The following is a 19705-nucleotide window of genomic DNA, read 5'->3' as shown; positions in this document are numbered from 1 at the left end:
AGGAGAAACCTTTTTCTTCAATTAACTGAGGTTTAAAAGATTCATGGAAGGTAAAAGGACACATAAGTTTTAAAAACCACCAGGGTTTTCTTAGCAATCTCATCTTAGAAGTTGGACCAAAGGTAAATTCTTTCTACCTAACCCCAGATAGTCATTCAAGTTTTATTTAATAATTGGATAATATCCAAATCAAAGTAGAAAGTAATAGCCCCACTGTCTTCAGTATTGGTAAGACAATGTCTCCAGCCCCTTGTCTAGTTCTGTTCAACACTACATTTAAGAATAAAGATATGACAGCAATCTTGAAGTATCTGAAAATCCATCATGTGGAATAACCTTTAAGCTTATTCTATTTTGCTCCCAAAACCAAAATCAGTATTATTAGTTTTATGTAATAGGGAACAAAGATATCTGTTCAGCAGAAGGAAGAAGTGTCTCATAATTAAGAGCTATCCAGGAACAAAACAGGTTGCTTAATTATACAGTGAAAGTAAAACATTGGAAGTGCTAGAAACAGAGGCTGAATGAACAGGAAAAGCAGACCTAACTGGAGTACGTGGAATGAGAGTTTGGACTACAAAGTCATTCAAGACCCTTTCTAACTCCAAAGGCAAAATCAATAAGCTAGAGAAAGGATTGACAAGTCAGTGGGTTACCGTGAACTAAGGCATGTTAAAAGCATTGTATGAGTCAGGATTCTCCAGAGAACCCAATCCTAGAGGTGAGAAAAAAAGAAGCCCAAAAGGTTGGGCAGTCTGGGTTCACCAGTTCCTAAAGTCAGGCCTTTGAAAGGTGTCCTCTACTGAGCATAAAATTAAGTGAGTGCGACCCCTGGGCAGAAACTCTGCCTTTTTTAAATACTTCAAGTCTAGGCAATAATAATAGCATTTATGAGTTATTTAACCATGACCACTGCACAATGTTGAGTGCTATGCAAAAGCATGCAACATCTAATTTTCTCTCCTCACAACAATGCTACGTGGAAGGTACTATTATTCATTATTCCTGTTTTATAGATGTTACAACATGTTCAGGGTTACACAGCTACCATGTGGCAGAGCCCAGATTTGAACCCATGTTTGTCTGAGTCCATGGGTCCTGCTTTTATTCTAGGTTATACTGCTTCTAGGTAGAAGGAGAGAGATGAGGCCCTGCAACAACTGGTATGATAAAGGATCATTCTTTTCTATTAAGGGAAAGGGTGTAGGGGGCAACAGCTGTTGGCAATATTCCTAACCAAGCATAATCAAATGTTTAATTTTCTAAGCCTAAAGAAAGGCCAAGATCGCATTAAGCCATAATTGCAAATCTTTAGCATTAATAGAAAATGTAATTATACCTGCAGGCTTATATATCTTTAAGTTTTTCTTTAATTCAGAGCTTTATGTTTTGATATTACCTGGTGAACTGTGTAAGAGTGGTTCTTGTATGTTCAATTATTATAAAATCTGGTATGCAACCCAGTGATCTCAAAGTAAATATTGTACCGGAAGTAGCTGTAGTTGTAGTAGTAGTAGTAGTAGTTGTTGTTGTCATAGTGCTAAAAGTAATAGAAATAGTATTAAGAGAAGTAATATTAGTAGAAGTATTAATAGAAATTAGTAGCAAACAACCATGAAGTACTTATTATATGCCAAAAAACTTGTTAATGTTCATCTCATTAAATGCTCAGAATAGTTACACGAACTTGGTTTTACCATTTTCTTAAAATACAAACAACCAAATGTTGAAATATGGGTTTAGAGAATTAAGGGAACTTGCCCAGCTAATAGATCTCGCTAACTTGAGAGCCTCTTATGAAAACCTTGGGTATCCACATTTTTTTATCTGAATAATTTGAATAGGGCAGTAAAATGTGTGTTGGAGAAAATGTTCAATACATTATTAAAATTTGGGGGTTTATTTTTAGAATAGAAGCCCCAGATTCTAGGGAGCAGCTCAACTTGAGGCTGAATGATGTATTAATACCATAAAGTTAATGCATTTTTACATTTTTTCTTTGAGAGACAGTTACTGTAAACATTCATACAAATAAAATAATAACCCAAATTTTAAATATATCCCAGTTAATCAGTCTCGTGTTGACTAAATTTAATGAAATGTAATAAATAACAATATGTGCTACACAAGGCCATTTTAAAAATTGGTCTGAGTGTTTCATTTTGTGTTTGTTACTAGTTTAACAGAGTGAACAAAATACTCTCATCATGTATTAATACTTTGCTATCAAAGTCATTAAATAGTGGTTTAGCAATTTACTGCTAGTTAATGATCCAGGGCATCGTAATAGCTCTTCAGGTCTCTCAGGTAAACACAGTCTGTTTAAACTACTATTGCTTGAGAATAAGATTACTTAATATGACTTAATTTAACATAAGATGATGAAGACTTATAATTGCAACTTCCATTATTCAATTGATATAACCTAGATTGGACTCAACTGGAATGCCAGGTTGGATCCCTGACCTCTAGGAGCCTAAATTCTAAGAGGGATGCTAAGACAATAAATAGGCAGGCAATTTTTTAAGTGGCAACGTAAGTAATACAAACAGCTGGGATACAAGATTATGAAATTAACATACAGAAACAGTATTCAGGTCTTTATTTGTGTCATCAATGTACATTTATAGAGTACACTTTGTGTTCAGTGAGCAGCTGTACAATGTGTCCTCAAGACACATTGCACTCCTCAGACTTTATTGTGCATCTGGATTACCTGAAGATCTTGTTAAAATGCAGATTCTGAGTCAATATATCTGGAGTGAGCTTGAGAGCTTGCAATTCTAATGAACTCTCGGGTGATGCTGATGCTGTCTGTCTTCAGATCACACTTTGAGTAGCAAGAGTCTAAGTTATTTTAATAAAATCTTCTCCTTCTCATTTCTCATTAAAATCTGTGATATCTTATTTAAACATAAGCATAGATATTTGGAGAGATTGCTGTCAGATACCAATGTAGCCTTACCTTAAAAATGAGAAACTATCAGGTAATGAACTTCTTGCCATTTGTCCTAAAACGTTTGGCTGTTCCCATCTAAAAAGACCATTTGTAAAGGCTAGAAGGTGGTGGAATATCTCCTTTCAGTCAATGTCTTGACTCCTGTCTAAAACTATCCACCTTGGAGCCTGAGGTAATCACAAGTTCCTGACGCAGATACCTGTCTTTTAGAAATTACACTGAGACCACCAGTTCGTTTTGTTGAACAGCTGAACAGCTGTCTATCAATAATAACTTTTAGTCACTACCAGTTTAGGCCAAATTGGAGCCAATGACCTTTGGGTGAGAAGTTTGATATTCCATTCAAGGCCCTGGAGCCATCAAAGCCTCCTGTTGGAAGAGGTGTAATTCAGGAATTTCAGCATGCTGCCTCCAGCCCAAAGCACAGAGATCGTTTCTTGAAACTCACAGTCACACTTAGGCTATTGGTTTCTCGTGACGTGAATGTAAGTGAATGGTGTAAGGATTTGCTTTGGGTTACTTTTTTTTTTTTTTTCTAAGCAGTGCTTCAATTGATTCGTATAAAATTTACATGGGCAATTATCTACCTTAGTTACTGGCAGTGGATTCCCAGTGTTTCTAAATAAAGACACGAACTAAAATGCCCCTGGTCCATATTCTTCATCAACAGTCACTTTTTTTAATGGAACTTCCAAATATGAATTTAGCTTTCTTTTCTGGGAACAAGAAGGTTGTTGGGGAAGATTAGTAGGGACATGTGAACCACTGTAGAAGAAAAATGTTGCGTGTTCTCATCTTGTTATCACCATATCAGAGACGTGGAGTAATGGGGGAGAAATGGTAAGCTGGACCTGTGGTATTGTTTTCCCTTAGTATTTATTCCTATGAGGTAATCATCTAAATTAATAAGGATTTGCCCTTTTATATGGAGGAGAGAACCTGATCCAAATGGCCTCATAAAAAGGAAATTGCTGAAGGAAGTCATTACTCTAATTAGCATTTATGCTCCGATACTAACAGTATACCTTTTTGAAAAATGACGTTCAATACATTCCAACCTACCACACTGAGTAGTAGTTGTAGCCTGAGTGCCAGTTTTAATTGTCCTTTTGATATCAATTTAGACGGATCTACTAACAGGATTGTGTTATTACATAAATGCCTCTGGTAATAGAAAAAAATGTCATTATTGAGCTGGATTGAATAGCTCTTCGGTGCACAGTAAGCTATCAAAGCTTATTCATTCATGAGGCCTACCTGCCTTTTCAGAGTTCCTTTACTTGTCTATATTCACATAAACAATATCATTCTTTAGCTAATGAAAAATGTTAAATGATGCTTTCTATCCTCTTCCTAGAAGATTTTGTTCTATATTTAGATCAAATCCTATCCCACTGACCTCCAAAAACTGCTCAGATTCTCTAGTGTTGAATGTGTTCTTAGAGTCTGCAATTTTAGGATTATCAATTTGGGCTTGAGAAATTATTTTGTTTTACTGAGTTTTCTGCATGAGTATTTCAGTTTTAATGATATCCGATGTCTGATGGTAATACACACACACACACACACACACACACACACACACACACACACACACAAACACCCCTTTCATCCATCTCCAAACCATCTCCCATGTCTCTTGTTCCCCTCCAACTCTATTTCCACATAGCAACAAGGATGAATAACCTTTTAGAACCTTAAGTAAAATCATATGTTTCCCCTCTGTAAAACCTTTCCAAATCCCTTGGCTTGACTGACAAGGCCCTGTAGGATCTGCTTCCTCTCTGTCTTTCCAGTTGAATCCTGCCCCTCTCCTCCACACTTATTATTACATGAAGCTCTTCCTATCCCATCAACTTTATTCTTGTTATTCTTCAACCTGTAACCCTCTTCTCCTGGCTGTTTATACAATAGGCACATTCTCATCCTTCTGATCTCAGTTTAAACAGTACCTTCTCAGACAGATCTTTCTTGCCCACCCTACCTAAAGTAGGTTTCTCTATTGACCTCTCTTAAGCACTCTAGCGTGTCCTTTATTTATCTTATTTATTTGGTTAATTTTTAATAGCTTTTCTCCTCTGGACTCTTAAGTTCCCTGAGGACAAGTGCTTTATCTGTATTGCTTATTTGCTGGGCACATATTAAATGCTCAATTTATGAGTCAATATCTATGCTTGGAAAATTGTGTGTTGGTAACTGATTATTCCATAGACCAGGGAGATGGCAATCTACATCCTGTGGGCCAAATCCACTTCAACACCTACTTTGGTACAGCTCACAAAGTAAGAATGGCTTTTGTTTTAAATCATATAAGAAATCAAAATAATAATATTTGTGTCACATGAAAAGCATATGATATTGAAATTTTAGCATCCATAAATAATGTTTTATTGGAGCACAGCCATACCCATTCACTTATGTACTATCTGTAGCTGCTTGCACATTACAACAGCAAAATTGAGTAGTTATGCCAGAAACCATATGCCTAAAAAAGCCTAAAATATTTATTCTCTGTCTCTTTACAAAACGATTTTGCTAACCCCTAACATAGATAGGTTTGCATATCAGAATTTTAATACTAACAAACACCTATGTTGTCTTGCAGCTTTTTATAGAGACTACTTAGAAGAAAGAATGATAAGAGATCCTGAAATAGGCTACTTGAATCTCTCTTATGCTGGCCTTTTAAAATAAATCTCATCCTATTGGTCTCCCTCCCGTTGAGGCAGTCCTCCAAAGCAGTGGTTCTCAGATATTAATGTGTATCAGAATGACCTAAAGTGACCCAAGCCCAGAGCTTCTGATTAGGAGATGGGGAGTGGGGCCTGGGAATTTACATTTCTATCAAAATTCCAAGTCAAGAAATAGTGACCAGGGTTGCATCCTTCTTTACAGGGTGTGAGTGTCCCATCAGTGGAAGAATTCACTTACTCAGTATTGACCATGTGCCAGTGTTATTCTAGATGCTGGGAAAACAAAGCTAACTGATAAATGGCACCTGTTGAGAAGCCAAAACTTAGTGCTATGCAGGCATTAAGTAAATAATTACAATAAGATGTAAAAGCTGTAGCAAGAGGTATAAACAAACTCTGATAGGGGCACCAATCAGCACCTGAATATTTGTGAAGGAAATTAAGACTTAAAGAATTCTCTAATGTTTCAAGGAAAAAAGTCCATACTGCAGCACGGTCATGCCAATCCACAGCACATAAAGAAATCCTGAGTATCGGAGCAAATTTAGAGGTTCTGTCCAAAATTTCTTATTTCCAAGAGAAAGAAGGGGAGGTCATCATGAAAAGACTAACAGTTCTTTAGGCAAGTTGCTAATATTAGTTCCTACCTAAACATTATTTTGTTTCTTTGGTTTTGTCCTTTGAACCCTAACTGATTATCATCATTGCCCCCACATCTATCACCTCCCAATAGCCCAAGTCACCATCATTGCACCCCTGCCATAAACCCCTCATTGACCTCAAGATTTCCCCTCTTGCAGCTTCCAATCCATTCTACATGCTGCAGCCTGGCAATCTACTTGAAAAAACAAATCTGAATGTCTTTTAAAACCTTCCCTTCACTTTTTGAAAATTAACCCAAAACTTTAACAAAACCTTTAGGCTCCATGTGATCTCTAACCTCAGGGCTCCCCTTGTTGTTGGCACCAAGCACGTTGTTCTCCTTTTTAGTTCTTCTAAGGAACTGTTCTTCCTCTAAAGCCAGGGCTTTTGCAAATGTATTCCTTCAGCCTGGAATGCTTTTCTTGCATGTCTTGAAGCTTTACTAGATTCTACTCACCTTTCTAATATCAATTTAGACATCAGTGCCATGGGAAGCTGGCCTTTCACTGACTCCACCCCTGTCCCCACTGTCAGAAGCAATAAATGAGTAGTCCACACTGGTTATCAGTCTGGAAAGAAAGGCCATATTAGTGTAGTACCAAGGGAGTGTGGGGAGAGATATCTGCCATCAAATATACCTTCAGTTAGTTTCATATCATCAAAAACCAAACTTTAAATTTCAAACCACATAGCCCTTGAGTTATTGGAATGTCAGAAGTATTTTACAACATAGAATATGTCTTGAGTTAAATTGAGAAAGGGGAAACTGATCTGGCTAACTAGTTAGCAGAAATTTTACAATTAACTTTTATAAGCAACTAGGTTTGTTTGGGGGAAGAACACACACGTAAACACGCACATATTCACATATATATCAACTTCCGTCTAGCTCAGCTATTTAACCTTCAGAGAAGTCCTTGGGACAAGTTTCAGAAACAATAAAGAAATTTTATTTCTTATCGTTAGAAAAGCCACATGCATTTCTTAAAAATCTGTATTGACCCAGAAATATTTCGGCCCAGATGGAGGGGAGGGAACTGGGTTTTTAATCATATGCCATTTTTTTTTCCTTAACAAGCCTAACTTGAACTCTTCTCAGAGTTCTCAGAACACCACTACTTGACCTTTATAGTCATTGTCAATTTGTAATTTAGTATTTGTGTGATTATTTGACTAATATCTGTCTCCTCAGTAGAAGGTAAGCTCAAAGAGGACTTGCTTGTTTTTTCATCATTGTTGAGATAATTTATGCCTGGCACATAGTAGGCTCTCAGTAAATATTAGCTAAATAAATGACAGAATAATTAGCTAGGTCAGCTTATGAGAGTCTCAACCCCCCTGGTGACCCTTGAAACCTTTTCCTGGCTGAGCCTCTTGCCCATCAAGTGTCTATTATTGTCCTGGATCTTTGGATTGACTCTTACCCTCACCTTCACCAGCTCTTATTAGTTATGGATGCCATTATCTGCTACCAGTCACTGACTAGGTATTGAGTTTTACTTTTTCTCACAAGAACTAGAAGAGGAATTGAAACGTTATGCAATCTATCTAAACGTTATCATTTTGACATGTAATCAACATAAAAATAATAACTGGGGCGCTTTACTTTTTTGTATCTTCTTCAAAATCTAGTGTGGATTTTACACTTATACAGCTTCTCAATTCAAAGCAGCCACATTTCAAGTCCTCAACAGCCAGTTGTAACAAGTGGCTGCCATATTGGACAGTGTAGCTTAGTACGTTATCGGCTATTAGGTGATGACAGATGAGCACATATGCGTGGCTTTGGGCCAGCAGGTCACTCAGGAGTAATGTTAGAACATCATGAAAAGGCACACCCCAGTCCTCCTCATCCCCATCCCCGTCCTACTCCTTCTCATCTTCCTTTTTCAACCTTTTCCTCCAATTCTTTCTTCTCCTTTTCCTCCTGCTCTTTATTTTTCTTCTTACTTGCCATTTCTTTTCTGATCTTTTTTCCACACATTTCTCCCTCTACTTTTCCTTCATTAATGCAACAATCTTTCTACAATAAACTTCTGTTTCTGATACTTTCAAATTTACTACATAATGAGAAAGATAGTGTGAAAGGCAAAATTATAATGTAAAAATTTGAGGATTGTGGGAGGTGTACCTCAATAAAAAATATATCTTAAAAGATTTAACGGTTGGTTTCTGGACTTTTAAATATAAACTGCCAGTAGTGCTGACAGAATTGTCTTTGTCACAGGTTGATTTTCATAGGTGGTTAGTACATTGATTCAGAAAAAAAAAATGCATTATTAAAGACTTGTTACAGTTACACAGACAAAGCCTTAGAGTTAAATACCAAAAACTCTTATTTTGTTTAACCTTTTGGGTTGTTCATTGTTTTCCTGGCTCATAAATTGGTTCTACTTCTACACCGCTGCCAACTTTAACTATACTCTAACATCTAGGATTTATATTTATGTCTCACAGGTCACAAAGAAGATGTTGACTCTTAAAAGTCATAAATTTTTAAAATATCTCATGGACTAAAATATAAAGTTGAAGTACTTCATATATGGCCTTCCACAAAGTAATTAGAGTTCACATCCTATGAGGGATCTACTTAGGGGCTTTCTAATTCACCAACAGGGATGGATGCAAATGAAAGGCTTGGAACAAAAATAGAAGTACTCTGTAACCACAGCCATTTACCCAGAAGGGAATGTGCAAAGAAATATAAAGAGAGAGTAACATGACAGTTCTCCACATTTGTGTCAAGAAAGCAAATGAGTCCAGGCTCTCAAGTAATTTAACTTGTTGGCTACAATTTATTGTCATTCTCTACTCATTGTCGATTCAAGACTTTCTGATACGATGGCAAGGAAATATAACCTGTTGTCATTACATCCTTTACAAATTTGCAGAATTTTGGAGGTAAGTACTTTAGAACTATGACCCAATTCTGTCATTTCAGAAATGAGGAAACTAAAATTCAGAGGAGTTTAATGCCTAATCCAAGGTCTTTTAGGAAGTTAGTGGTAGAACCTTGATTAGGACCCAGATCCTCTGAATATTTGCTGGACTCTTTCCTATGCATGCTCGGAAAAATCCAGCAAACATATTTTCCAAGTAGAAGTAAAATTTTTCTGACTTCTATTAGCAACTAAGAATTAGATATTTGGCAAATTTCTTTAGTCATTAACCAATAATCAAATTAAGATTAATCAGAATTTCGCTAGATATTGTACTTGCAAGACAGTGACAAAAGAAAGCCTTAGAGGTCTCCTAATTTCTTAGTAACTTTATAGTATCACAGTTAATAGCACCATTGAGAGAAGGAAGTTATATGACAAGCCATAAATGCTGTGTGAGGAAAAATAATACTGTCCTTGAAAGGTTCAATTTCCTTTATCAATTTTTGAAGAAGTAAATTTAATCAAGATGACTATCACAGGAATCCACTGAGCTTTGCACAAATGCCCATTTAAAAATTTGTCAAAATTTCACCTCCACTTTCTTATTTACTGAGCCATGAAGGGACTGTCTCTTAAGGACTGAGCTCACTTGACACTTTAAAACTTAAACAACTAGTCGCATTAATAACACAGTTGCAAATGGTTTCCATTCAAAAAGGTAGACATGTAAATTTGGTACTAACGGGAATTATAATACAAATTATTTTTTTTTCTCAGTGCTGTTTTCCAAAAATCTTTGCATTGACCTTTGCTTAGGTTCCCCAGGGATCATCACAGGTATCTCACCAGGTGCCCTGACTACCCAAGAAAATATCCCTATTGTGATTTGAGAACACCAAAAAATAAGTTCTTCTAAAACATATGTTCCCCCAATGAATTGACCGAATTTCATGATCAACTTTTTGGATTAGATGTAAAAGCTGTTAATTTGTAAGATATATTAAGCCAATTTTAGGTGTTGGCATCAAGTTGAAATTAGTTTATCAGAGTGGTGATCCAGTCACTTAGCAAGAACTGAAGAAAATTAGAAATGGGACATATATACTACATAGAAGAAAAAGAAAATTGGAATTATTATCAGCATGGGTTATGAAAGAGGAGTCTAATGAGAGAAGTATGAGGCACTGGGTTCTAAGCACTATGGATGATCGAAATCAGAGTGTGTTACCAGACGTATCGAGAGGGAGGAAAACCCGTATGAATAATCTCTCTGTTTTTACACTATCACCGTGAGTCAACAAGTGCTCTCTCTATGGGTTGTGACTAACTAAAAATGGCTCTTCAGTCCTATTCTTGAACATAAGATAGTTTCCTCACACGAGTCCATATGTATATTATTTGCTTGAAACATTTGTTCTTTTTTTCACCTTCTAACTTATAGCTTGATAATAAAGTCAGAAGTGGATTTTTCAGGTGAAGACAAGATACAGTGATAAAATGGATGATTAGGAAGCAGGGTGGAAGAGCACTGTTATGAAATGTACATCTGTTGGGTGCTTAATAATATCTTACATGTATTCAGTGCAGCAAAGCAATTAAACAAAAGAAATATCATTGATACAATGTCACCGGAAGTTGTCATTGTATTTTGGTGTTTACTCAGTTTTCTCAGTCATCTAAAGTAAGATTTTCACTTTATCGTTTGTGAGAAAAATGAGCCAGGTGGTATATGGTAACCTAAAATGTTATTTGATAAAAGTCTAAGGCTGTGCTGTCCAGCATAGTAGTCACTAGGCACATACGGCTTTTCAACACTCGAAATGGGGCTTGTCTGAATTAAAATGTGCTTTAAGTGTAAACTATACACTGGGTTATGAAGACTTAGTAAGAAAAAAAGTAAAAAATATTGCATTCATAACTTTTATATTATATTGAAATGATAATATCCTGTATATGTTGGGTAAAGTCACGTATATTATTACAATAATTTTCACCTTTCTTTTTCCCTTTTTAGTGTTGCTAACTAGAAAATTTTAAATGGCATATGTGGCTTGTATTTGTGACTGATATTACATTTTTATGACAGAGCTGCTCTAAGGAATTTAATATTATTTAAATGTGATATGCTTGTGAATTGGGCTTGTAGTTTTTTTTTAATGTTTCTATAATTATAAATGTTCAAATGCTTTACTTTGAAAGCAGATATATATTTGACATTGAAAAATCATATGTAACTTCCTTCTGTTCTCTTGAGGATTTCTTTGCATGATTTCTTTATGTATTTTATTCAGCACAGGTGGGAAATGTTCTGAACTCTTCTGAATAATGCCTGAGGGAAGAGTCACTAAAGGAAAGGGTATCTAGTTTCCTTTAAACAACGAAACCACCTACCCTGACCAGTCTGTAGATAGTTCCATTTAGCAAAGATTTGTCCTGTGTCTGTCAACACTGGCTAACATGTATAAATGAAAATTCGGTCAGAAACACAAGAAACTCAATGAGAACTTGAAAACAAGTTTCAGAAAATGTTAGGTTAAACCATCTACATGATTTCTGGAGAGTACTAATGAACTGAAGACAGTGAAATTCAGAAAGCATGGGGATCATATTATTAAACCAGCATTCATTAATTTAAAATAAACTTGAAATTCTTAGGTAGGGGTTGTTGCAGAATAATTCACTCTTGCATGTGAAAAAACATAAATTTTCACATTGTTTGCACAATTGTCCACATTTTGAAAGTCACATTTAACATTGAATTTTCAAAGAATTCAGCAATTTACTGTTTAGCACAGGTATCAGTGACAAAATACCATTGGAATGTTTTTTTCTATTTCCGTCACATGTGAGATGAAAGCTTTTCACCACAAAAGGAAAATACATCATCTTTTGAGGTCAGAGTTTTTTTGCACTTTGGTTTCAAGCTACTAACTATATATGACATGATGAGGAAATGATACCTTTTAGAGGCAGATCAAATTTAAGTATCAGAGCTGCTTACAAAAATAACTTCAAAAATCAGTTGACGAAAGCACTCTACAGTGGGACTTTGAGTCTTATTTTCTGATATGAAGTGTAATTTTAGAAAAGTAAAGTATTTTTCGAGGTTACATTTACTAACTTTGCTTTGTATTTACAGAATTTCTAATTTACTAACTCTGCAGCCATATGACTGTGATTCTTGCCATGGCAAGGCTGTCTTATGAAGGTTTTTGGTACTAATTTTCAGTCATTACTCTCTCTTGTGTAATATGTTAACAGGTCTTAAAATTTGAATTTAGAATCCTCTCATGCTTTATCTGTTTCTATTAATACAGATCTAAATCTCTGATGTGATAAAAATAATTATTTACTTATGGTCTGTCAGGTTTTCTAACATAAATTAATTATGCATGGACCTGGAACTCCAAATCTCTCCTCTCCGTTTAATGTCAGAGTCAGTTTATGCAGGTGCCATTAGGAGGCCAAGTATCAAACTATTTGCTCCATTTATAAAACTGTAAAAAACAAATGATGAGATTTTCAACCTCTCAAATTTTGCCACACATTTTTTCCAACACAAGGACATATTCTTAAGCTGTCTGGGGATCTCAGTGATGAGCTGTGTTGTATGCCTGTCCCAACGTACCTGTAGGCAGTCATCTCTCTTCCACTAAATCATTATCCAAAATTGATTCTTTCTGGTTACCAAAATGGCAATAAAAGCACTGAGAATATTGGGGGAGGAATGGGGGTCAAGACCTTAATCTGTGAGGTATCTTGAAGACAAGAATAGTACTTTCTAAAATCCATCTGCACTTGGGTGCCATGTGGAATGATGTATGATTATTTGATGTAAAACCTACACATGTTATTATTATACACCCAAAGGACTGAAACAACAGAGTCAACATCTGGGTCTATTACTTAAAAAGCCAAATGAACTAAATAACAAATCACATGTTTCTATCATGAAAACTGCTCTAGTTTAAAGGGAAAAGGTGTTGGAAATAAGTAAAAGCATTTCAAAGTATTTCAGCTTGTTACGAGCACTTTCACATTTCCTCATACCTAAAATTAGTTTTTAGTGTCTTTCCTACTTCTTGTCATAATATCATAACTTACAAACATAAAGAATATGGTGCATCTCAGCAAATACTATTTTGGTATCTATTACCCTTCAATAAGGACTAAGGATAAAAAAAGGGAACAGTTTGTAATTTATTGAAATTGTTTTGTCTTCCTTTTTTCCCCTTGGCCTCACCATTAAAATCAGTGTGGGGAAAAAAAAGCTGGGAAGGATCAGAAGAAAGACAAAAACATTGTTTAGAAAACTTAGACTAAGACTTTTTGAAAAGATTATTTGGTCTAACAAGCATAGAGAAAGCAAAGGAGTAATTCTGTGATAGCCTTCAAGTATAGTACACAAAAAGTTATTTTAGAAAGCTCTTTTCAAAAAAAAAGCTCTTTTCATCTCTTCTGGATGACTTAGGAAAGGTCTGCGTAAAAGTGGGTAATGGATTAGATTTTCCAAGTATTTTCTAGGGAGGTTAGCTCATAACAATGTAGTCTGTTTTAGTCTCTCTCCCCTTGCAGGAAATTAATATAACAGTGTTCAGTGTAAATGGTCATTTAGTAAATGTTTTTATTATTATGAAACCAATTATTGACATTTTTATAAACTATTCTTTTTATTCAAATTTCTGGAAAGCTTTTTCATATTTATAATGTAAGAAATGACGACATTCACCCTGTTTCACTCTTTCATAACTATATCTTTATAAAAAAGATAGCCATTCTTTTAAGTACTTAAAAAGCTGAAGAATAAATCAAGTTAAATCAGGTTTCTCAAATAATTGTCTCTTTTATTTTCCAAGCATTGATTCAAAATTAAACTATGTTAATTTATAGATTATCCTAATTGTGATAGAATTAAGTGAACAATGTTATGTATCATTTCCATTTTGTCATCATATTCAACAACTAAGTTACTGAAATTTTGTATTAAACTTACATGAAAGTGCTAATGAATACACCACTCTTTACAAATACAAGTATAGTCAGTAAAAAGTGGGCTAGGAAAGCCTATAATCCCTACCCCATCTCCCCAAACACACACACACACACACACCCACTTAGTTTTGGAAGAGAGGAGGGAAAAAATCCCCTAAAATGTCCCTGCTTCATCATTTGGTAGCAAGCATTGCCTTTCTCTTGAAAGTGTTATTTTTCTGCTTATTGGTTGTGGCTTTGAATGAAGTCCTAGAGGACTGCATCAATTCCCAGCAGGTTGCAAACTGCATCGTACTTTTTTTTTCTCTTGAGAGGCAATATAGTATTTTGAAAAGAAATGAGGTTCCTAAGTCAAATGGATATAGGTTTTCCACCTGCTTCGTGTATAATATTGGAAAATAGTTTTAGAGCCTCCATTTTCTTTTAACTGCAGAGGCAGAATGACTTCGTTCTAATCCCCATCAGATACAAGCGCTCAGAAGTAAAATGCCCTTTACAGTGTCCAGCTCACTAAATTGTGGTGATGATAGTCATAATAATAGTAGTAGTTGTAGTTGTGACTGTACTTTTGTGACTGTAGTCATCTTACAGCCCCACAGTCCCACTTTAACTAAATCAATTCAAGGATATAAAGAGGCAGCCAGATTAGGGGAGACAGGATTCAAAGTCAGGTTTATCTCACCACGATCTGTGCTGTTAAACATACACCATATTGTTGTGGTATTTTGGGTTTTAGATTCTCTAAATCCTGGCACTCTGCATAGAGGCACTTCATTCTTAATGGGACAGTTTTTCCAAATTATATTTTTAAATAGTTTTGATGTTGTTTTTTGAAAACATGCTGGTATGTTACGTAAAAGGCACATTTTATCCTTAGTATATTGATTTGTATATATTTAAACATCAGGACATCATTTCAGTGACTTAGCTACCTGACCATCTGGCTGATTTTTCAACTTCTTTTAGGTATTTCTGGTTTCTTTGTTCTATGCATTTGGTTTAAGGTAAAAGCCTATTTTCCATGAATTATATTTCTCAAGTATAGTAACTACATGGGTTATTTCTGTGCCTCTTTTAAATTGCTATTATTATTGCTAATAAAGATAATCTTAATGTCTTAACTAATGATTTGTACTCTTTTACATCTAAAATTTAGCCTAAACTATTAATTTCATAAATTGTAGAAATAGAATATTGCTGTATAATTTATAATCACATCACATTCAATAGGAGTAATTATTTAGGAATATAAATTCAACCAGACCTGTTACTTAATATTTATTTTTAGCCTGAGCTATGCATTTATTTCTAATTAGGAAAAGGTTATTTTTCTACCTCAGGGAGATTTAAACCCTAAAAGACAAATTGGAAAAAAAAAAAAAAGCACTGAAGTGTGATTCATTTTTCTTAGTACTACATATACTTAAAAGCACTGAAGAGGGTTCCCTTTTCTCCACACCCTCTCTTGGACTGTTGGTGGGAATGTAAATTGATACAGCCACTATGGAGAACAGTATGGAGGTTCCTTAAAAAACTAAAAATAGAACTGCCATATGACCCCACAATCCCACTCGTGGGCATATACCCTGAGAAAACCATAATTCAAAATGACGCATGTACTCCAATGTTCACTGCAGCACTATTTGCAATAGCCAGGATGTGGAAACAACGTAAATGTCCAATGATAGATGAATGGATAAAGAAGATGTGGTTCCATATATACAGTGGAATATTACTCAGCCATAAAAAGGAAGAAAATTGGGTCATTGGTAGAGATGTGGATGGACCTAGAGTCTGTCATACAGAGTGAAGTTAATCCAGAAGGAGAAAAACAAATATCATATATTAATGCATAAATGTAGAATGTAGAAAAATGGTACAGATGAACCTATTTGTAGGGCAGGAATAGAGATGTAGGCATAGAGAACGGACATATGGACACAGGGGGGAAGGGGAGGGTGGGACGAGTTGGGAGATTAGGTTTGACATAAATACACTACCATGTGTAAAACAGATAGCTAGTGGGAACCTGCCGTATAGCACAGGGAGCTCACCTCGGTGCTCTGTGACGACCTAGATGGGTGGGATGGGGTTGGGGTGGGAGGGAGGTCCAAGAGGGAGGGGATATAGGTATACATATAGCTGATTCACTTCATTGTACAGCAGAAAGTAACACAACATTGTAAAGCAATTTTACTCCAATAAAAAAAAAAAAGCACTGAAGATCTCAGAACACTACTTAAAATTATATTATTTATCGGGACATGCAGGACTATTTACTAGTTGTACATTATGTTTATTAGATAAGAAGTATTGTGATTCTATGGCCTGTGGTAGTGGAACCTGCTAGGCTTTCAGAGTCCACAGCCAGCAGACGCAGCTTGGGTGTCCACACTGGACTCCTTTGTTTCCGCCCATTTTCCCCAAGGGTTTCCAGCCTCTTCCCTCAACTAGCCATCTCATACCTTTTCAGCATATCCTTATCTTTAATTTAACTAGAGTATGTTTTGGTTGTTTGCAACCCAGAACGCAGGTGATTGTAACAAGTATTGCCATTCCAATTTATAGATGAAGAAATTGAGCCTTACTGAGTAAATAACTTGCTTGAATTGTAGTTATATAGAAAATCCAGATCTAGACCCCATAACTTCTACTTAAGGGTTGGTTTCTTTCACAGCACACTGTTTTCCCAGTTGCCTTCAGTGGCCTCTGCAGATAATGAGATGTGGTTCCCCCTCTATGCCTCCTTGATTGAGTGCTTAATCCTATTTCCTGTTTTAATGCTTATCTGCTTAATGTCAAATGTGCCTGTCTTCCACACTAAACCGTTGAGCATCTGGAAGACAAGGATCGTATTATAAGTCATCATTTTCTCTCAGACGTATACTGGAGTGCTTGGGTGCACAGTCAGTACTAAATAAAGATTTTAATGAATGAGTGAGCAAATATGTGCATAAATTATTCAATTAACTGAAAACACCAATATGGGTTTGAAGTTGATGCTAAGAGCGTAACATTGATTTTTAAAAAACACTAGTGTGCCGTTTACCAATCAAAAATTTAAACTATTTTTTTCATAAAAGTAATTTGCTTTGAATATATAAGGATGTTCACAGAGTAAGCATATATCCCATGTTACTGTTTGCCAGGCTCTTATGACAGAGATAAATAGGAATTAGTCTCCTCTTTTAGAAGTCTCACGGACTGATGGGGGAAACAAATGATCCTGTAGCTCAGATCATGGAGCTGTGGGAAAAAGAGCTGTGGTAATCTGAAGAATGATTCGAGCAGGCGGCCCACCGTCAGCAGTCATGGGAACCACTGAACTGGCATGGAGACGCAGCTCTAGGCAGGACGCTGTGCACGTCAAGGACAACAGCCAGAGCCCTTTGAAAGCTGGAGAAAAGCACAATGTGCTTTGCCTTTCCAGAATGTTATAAGATTTGCTTAAAAACTACGTTACCCATACTCCTATTCAGACATAATTATTTTTAAAAAGATTATAATCAAGGCTTGTTATAAAAAATTTTTGATTAATTTGAAACTGCTATGTGTCATATGAAACTAACAGCTAAGACTATATTTTGATTTGGCACTAAGGTGAAATGAAGATAGATCTGTATCTTTGTTTAAGCATTAAAGCCCCATACAATAGAAGCAACAAATAAACACCTATATACAAACATAAAAGGATATAAAATGATATATATGTATGTATATATAAAATACATATATATGGATAAACTAGGATACACATTTGTTAATAAAATTTCCATTCTTTACAAATCATGCACACCAGTGGGAGAAATATTTAACTTCATATGTTTTGTATCATTTGCAGACAATTACTACGGTACCCCAAAGCCTCCAGCAGAACCAGCACCATTGTTACTAAATGTAACAGACCAGATACTTCCTGGAGCCACTCCAAGCACTGAAGGAAAACGAAAAAGGAATAAATCAGTGAGCAACATGGAGAAAGCAAGCATAGAGCCTCCGGAGGAGGAAGAGGAAGAGAGGCCTGTGGTCAATGGAAATGGAGTAGTAGTAACACCAGGTTAGTCTTTTACGTTTGTTATAGGTGCATCAGCTCTTCTAGATGTAGCTGAATATATATTTTATCCCTGTGTTCAAATGTATATTTTTTTCACATATATATGTTCAGGTGTGTGTGTGTGTGTGTGTGTGTGTGTGTATATATGTAATGATTGTAGTTATCTTTGGGGAGACAAGATTATGATATAAAACGGAAAGGACATGATTCTTGTATCCAATTTATTAGTTTTAATTTTGACATATCAAGGAATCCATTCAACTTCTTCAATTTCTGGTTTCACTTATACAATATTAATGGCAATATAGTGAGTGGTTTAAATCTTAGAAGGTGTTATAGTCATGAATATGATTGTGTGACATTGCAAAATTTTTGTTAATTAATATTAGATATAATCTATCCTTAGAAATCTTACTATACTTTCAGCTCTGTGAATAGAGGTTGTGTCATGTGATTTAGTTAATGGCGTCAGTGAATACAGTCCACAGAATAACCATAGCTACATAATGCCCATGTATTTATCCCCCGATCCTTACCACCCAGTCTGACAGTTTGGAGAAAGCATCTTCACAAGTGACATTGTGAAGGTAATTACCCTTGAACAAGGGAAAGACTTGTTATCCCTTTAATTTATCATCTGTCATATCACATATATAAAAAAAGTATTAGATATGTGTGTTTGTGCAAGGTATGGATTTGCAATTTTCTTATACTTACTAATGTAGTGCCAAAATTTTTATTTATAAAATAGATTTTTTTAATAATCTTATTCATAATTAAACGTTACCAAAACTAAACTATGGCATTCTCTTTGCCTATAATCTTGGAATAAGTTTCCAAAGTTTTGTTTTAGGTATTTTTTAATAATGACATATCATTATTTTAATGGGCATTGAAAATCAAAGGGCTGTGTTAAAACTGTTGAAAAAATATTAACACATGTACCTTGCATACATATTATTCTTAAGATATTTCCTACAACTACTTTGATGTCTGTACTTTTACTTATCACTGTACTGCTTCTATAGTGACATAATGTTTGAATTTTCACACTCAATTATTTTTATCAAAGAAAAGCTTCATAAGCCTATTTTTTTTTTTACCTTCCTTTTTCCATGATACCTGTAAAAATGTTCTTCATTAAACATAAGGAGACCAAAATTCAGTATGTGTCAATCAAGGTGTAAAACCTTAAAAAGTGGTTTCCTCTTGGTTACTCAGAGGAGGGTAACTTCCTCCGTTAATATATTGGTTAAAAACTTATTCTCTGACCCTAGCAATCGTTGATTTCTGGGTACAAATGCTAAAAATCACTATGGGTGCATAATGTAACTTGTTTACTATAATATGATCTGGTAATTATCAAGCAATTAGATACCTTCTCTTTTTTGATTCTGAAATGTCTCTGTCAAAATATTTACTTTTCATCATGTAATGGATTTAAATTAAGTTGATAGGACATCGTTTTCTTAGTTGATCTTTT

The 19705-nt window shown here is 35.3% G+C and overlaps 1 protein-coding gene across 7 annotated transcripts in view; it reads left to right on the top strand.

The window, feature by feature from the left end:
- MAGI2 (membrane associated guanylate kinase, WW and PDZ domain containing 2) overlaps positions 1–19705 on the top strand; it is a 1336469-nt gene that overhangs the window by 814498 nt on the left and 502266 nt on the right. For all 7 annotated transcript variants that reach the window (XM_082473412.1, XM_082473411.1, XM_082473409.1 and 4 more), the window contains exon 4: positions 18010–18225. In XM_082473412.1, the coding sequence (XP_082329538.1) occupies positions 18010–18225 (216 nt within the window). The remainder of the gene's footprint in view (positions 1–18009; positions 18226–19705) is intronic.

Source organism: Balaenoptera physalus (genome assembly GCF_965194825.1).
Source record: "Balaenoptera physalus genome assembly, chromosome: 8".
NCBI classification, from domain to species: Eukaryota; Metazoa; Chordata; class Mammalia; order Artiodactyla; family Balaenopteridae; genus Balaenoptera; species Balaenoptera physalus.
This window is presented reverse-complemented; position numbering and strand designations above follow the sequence as displayed.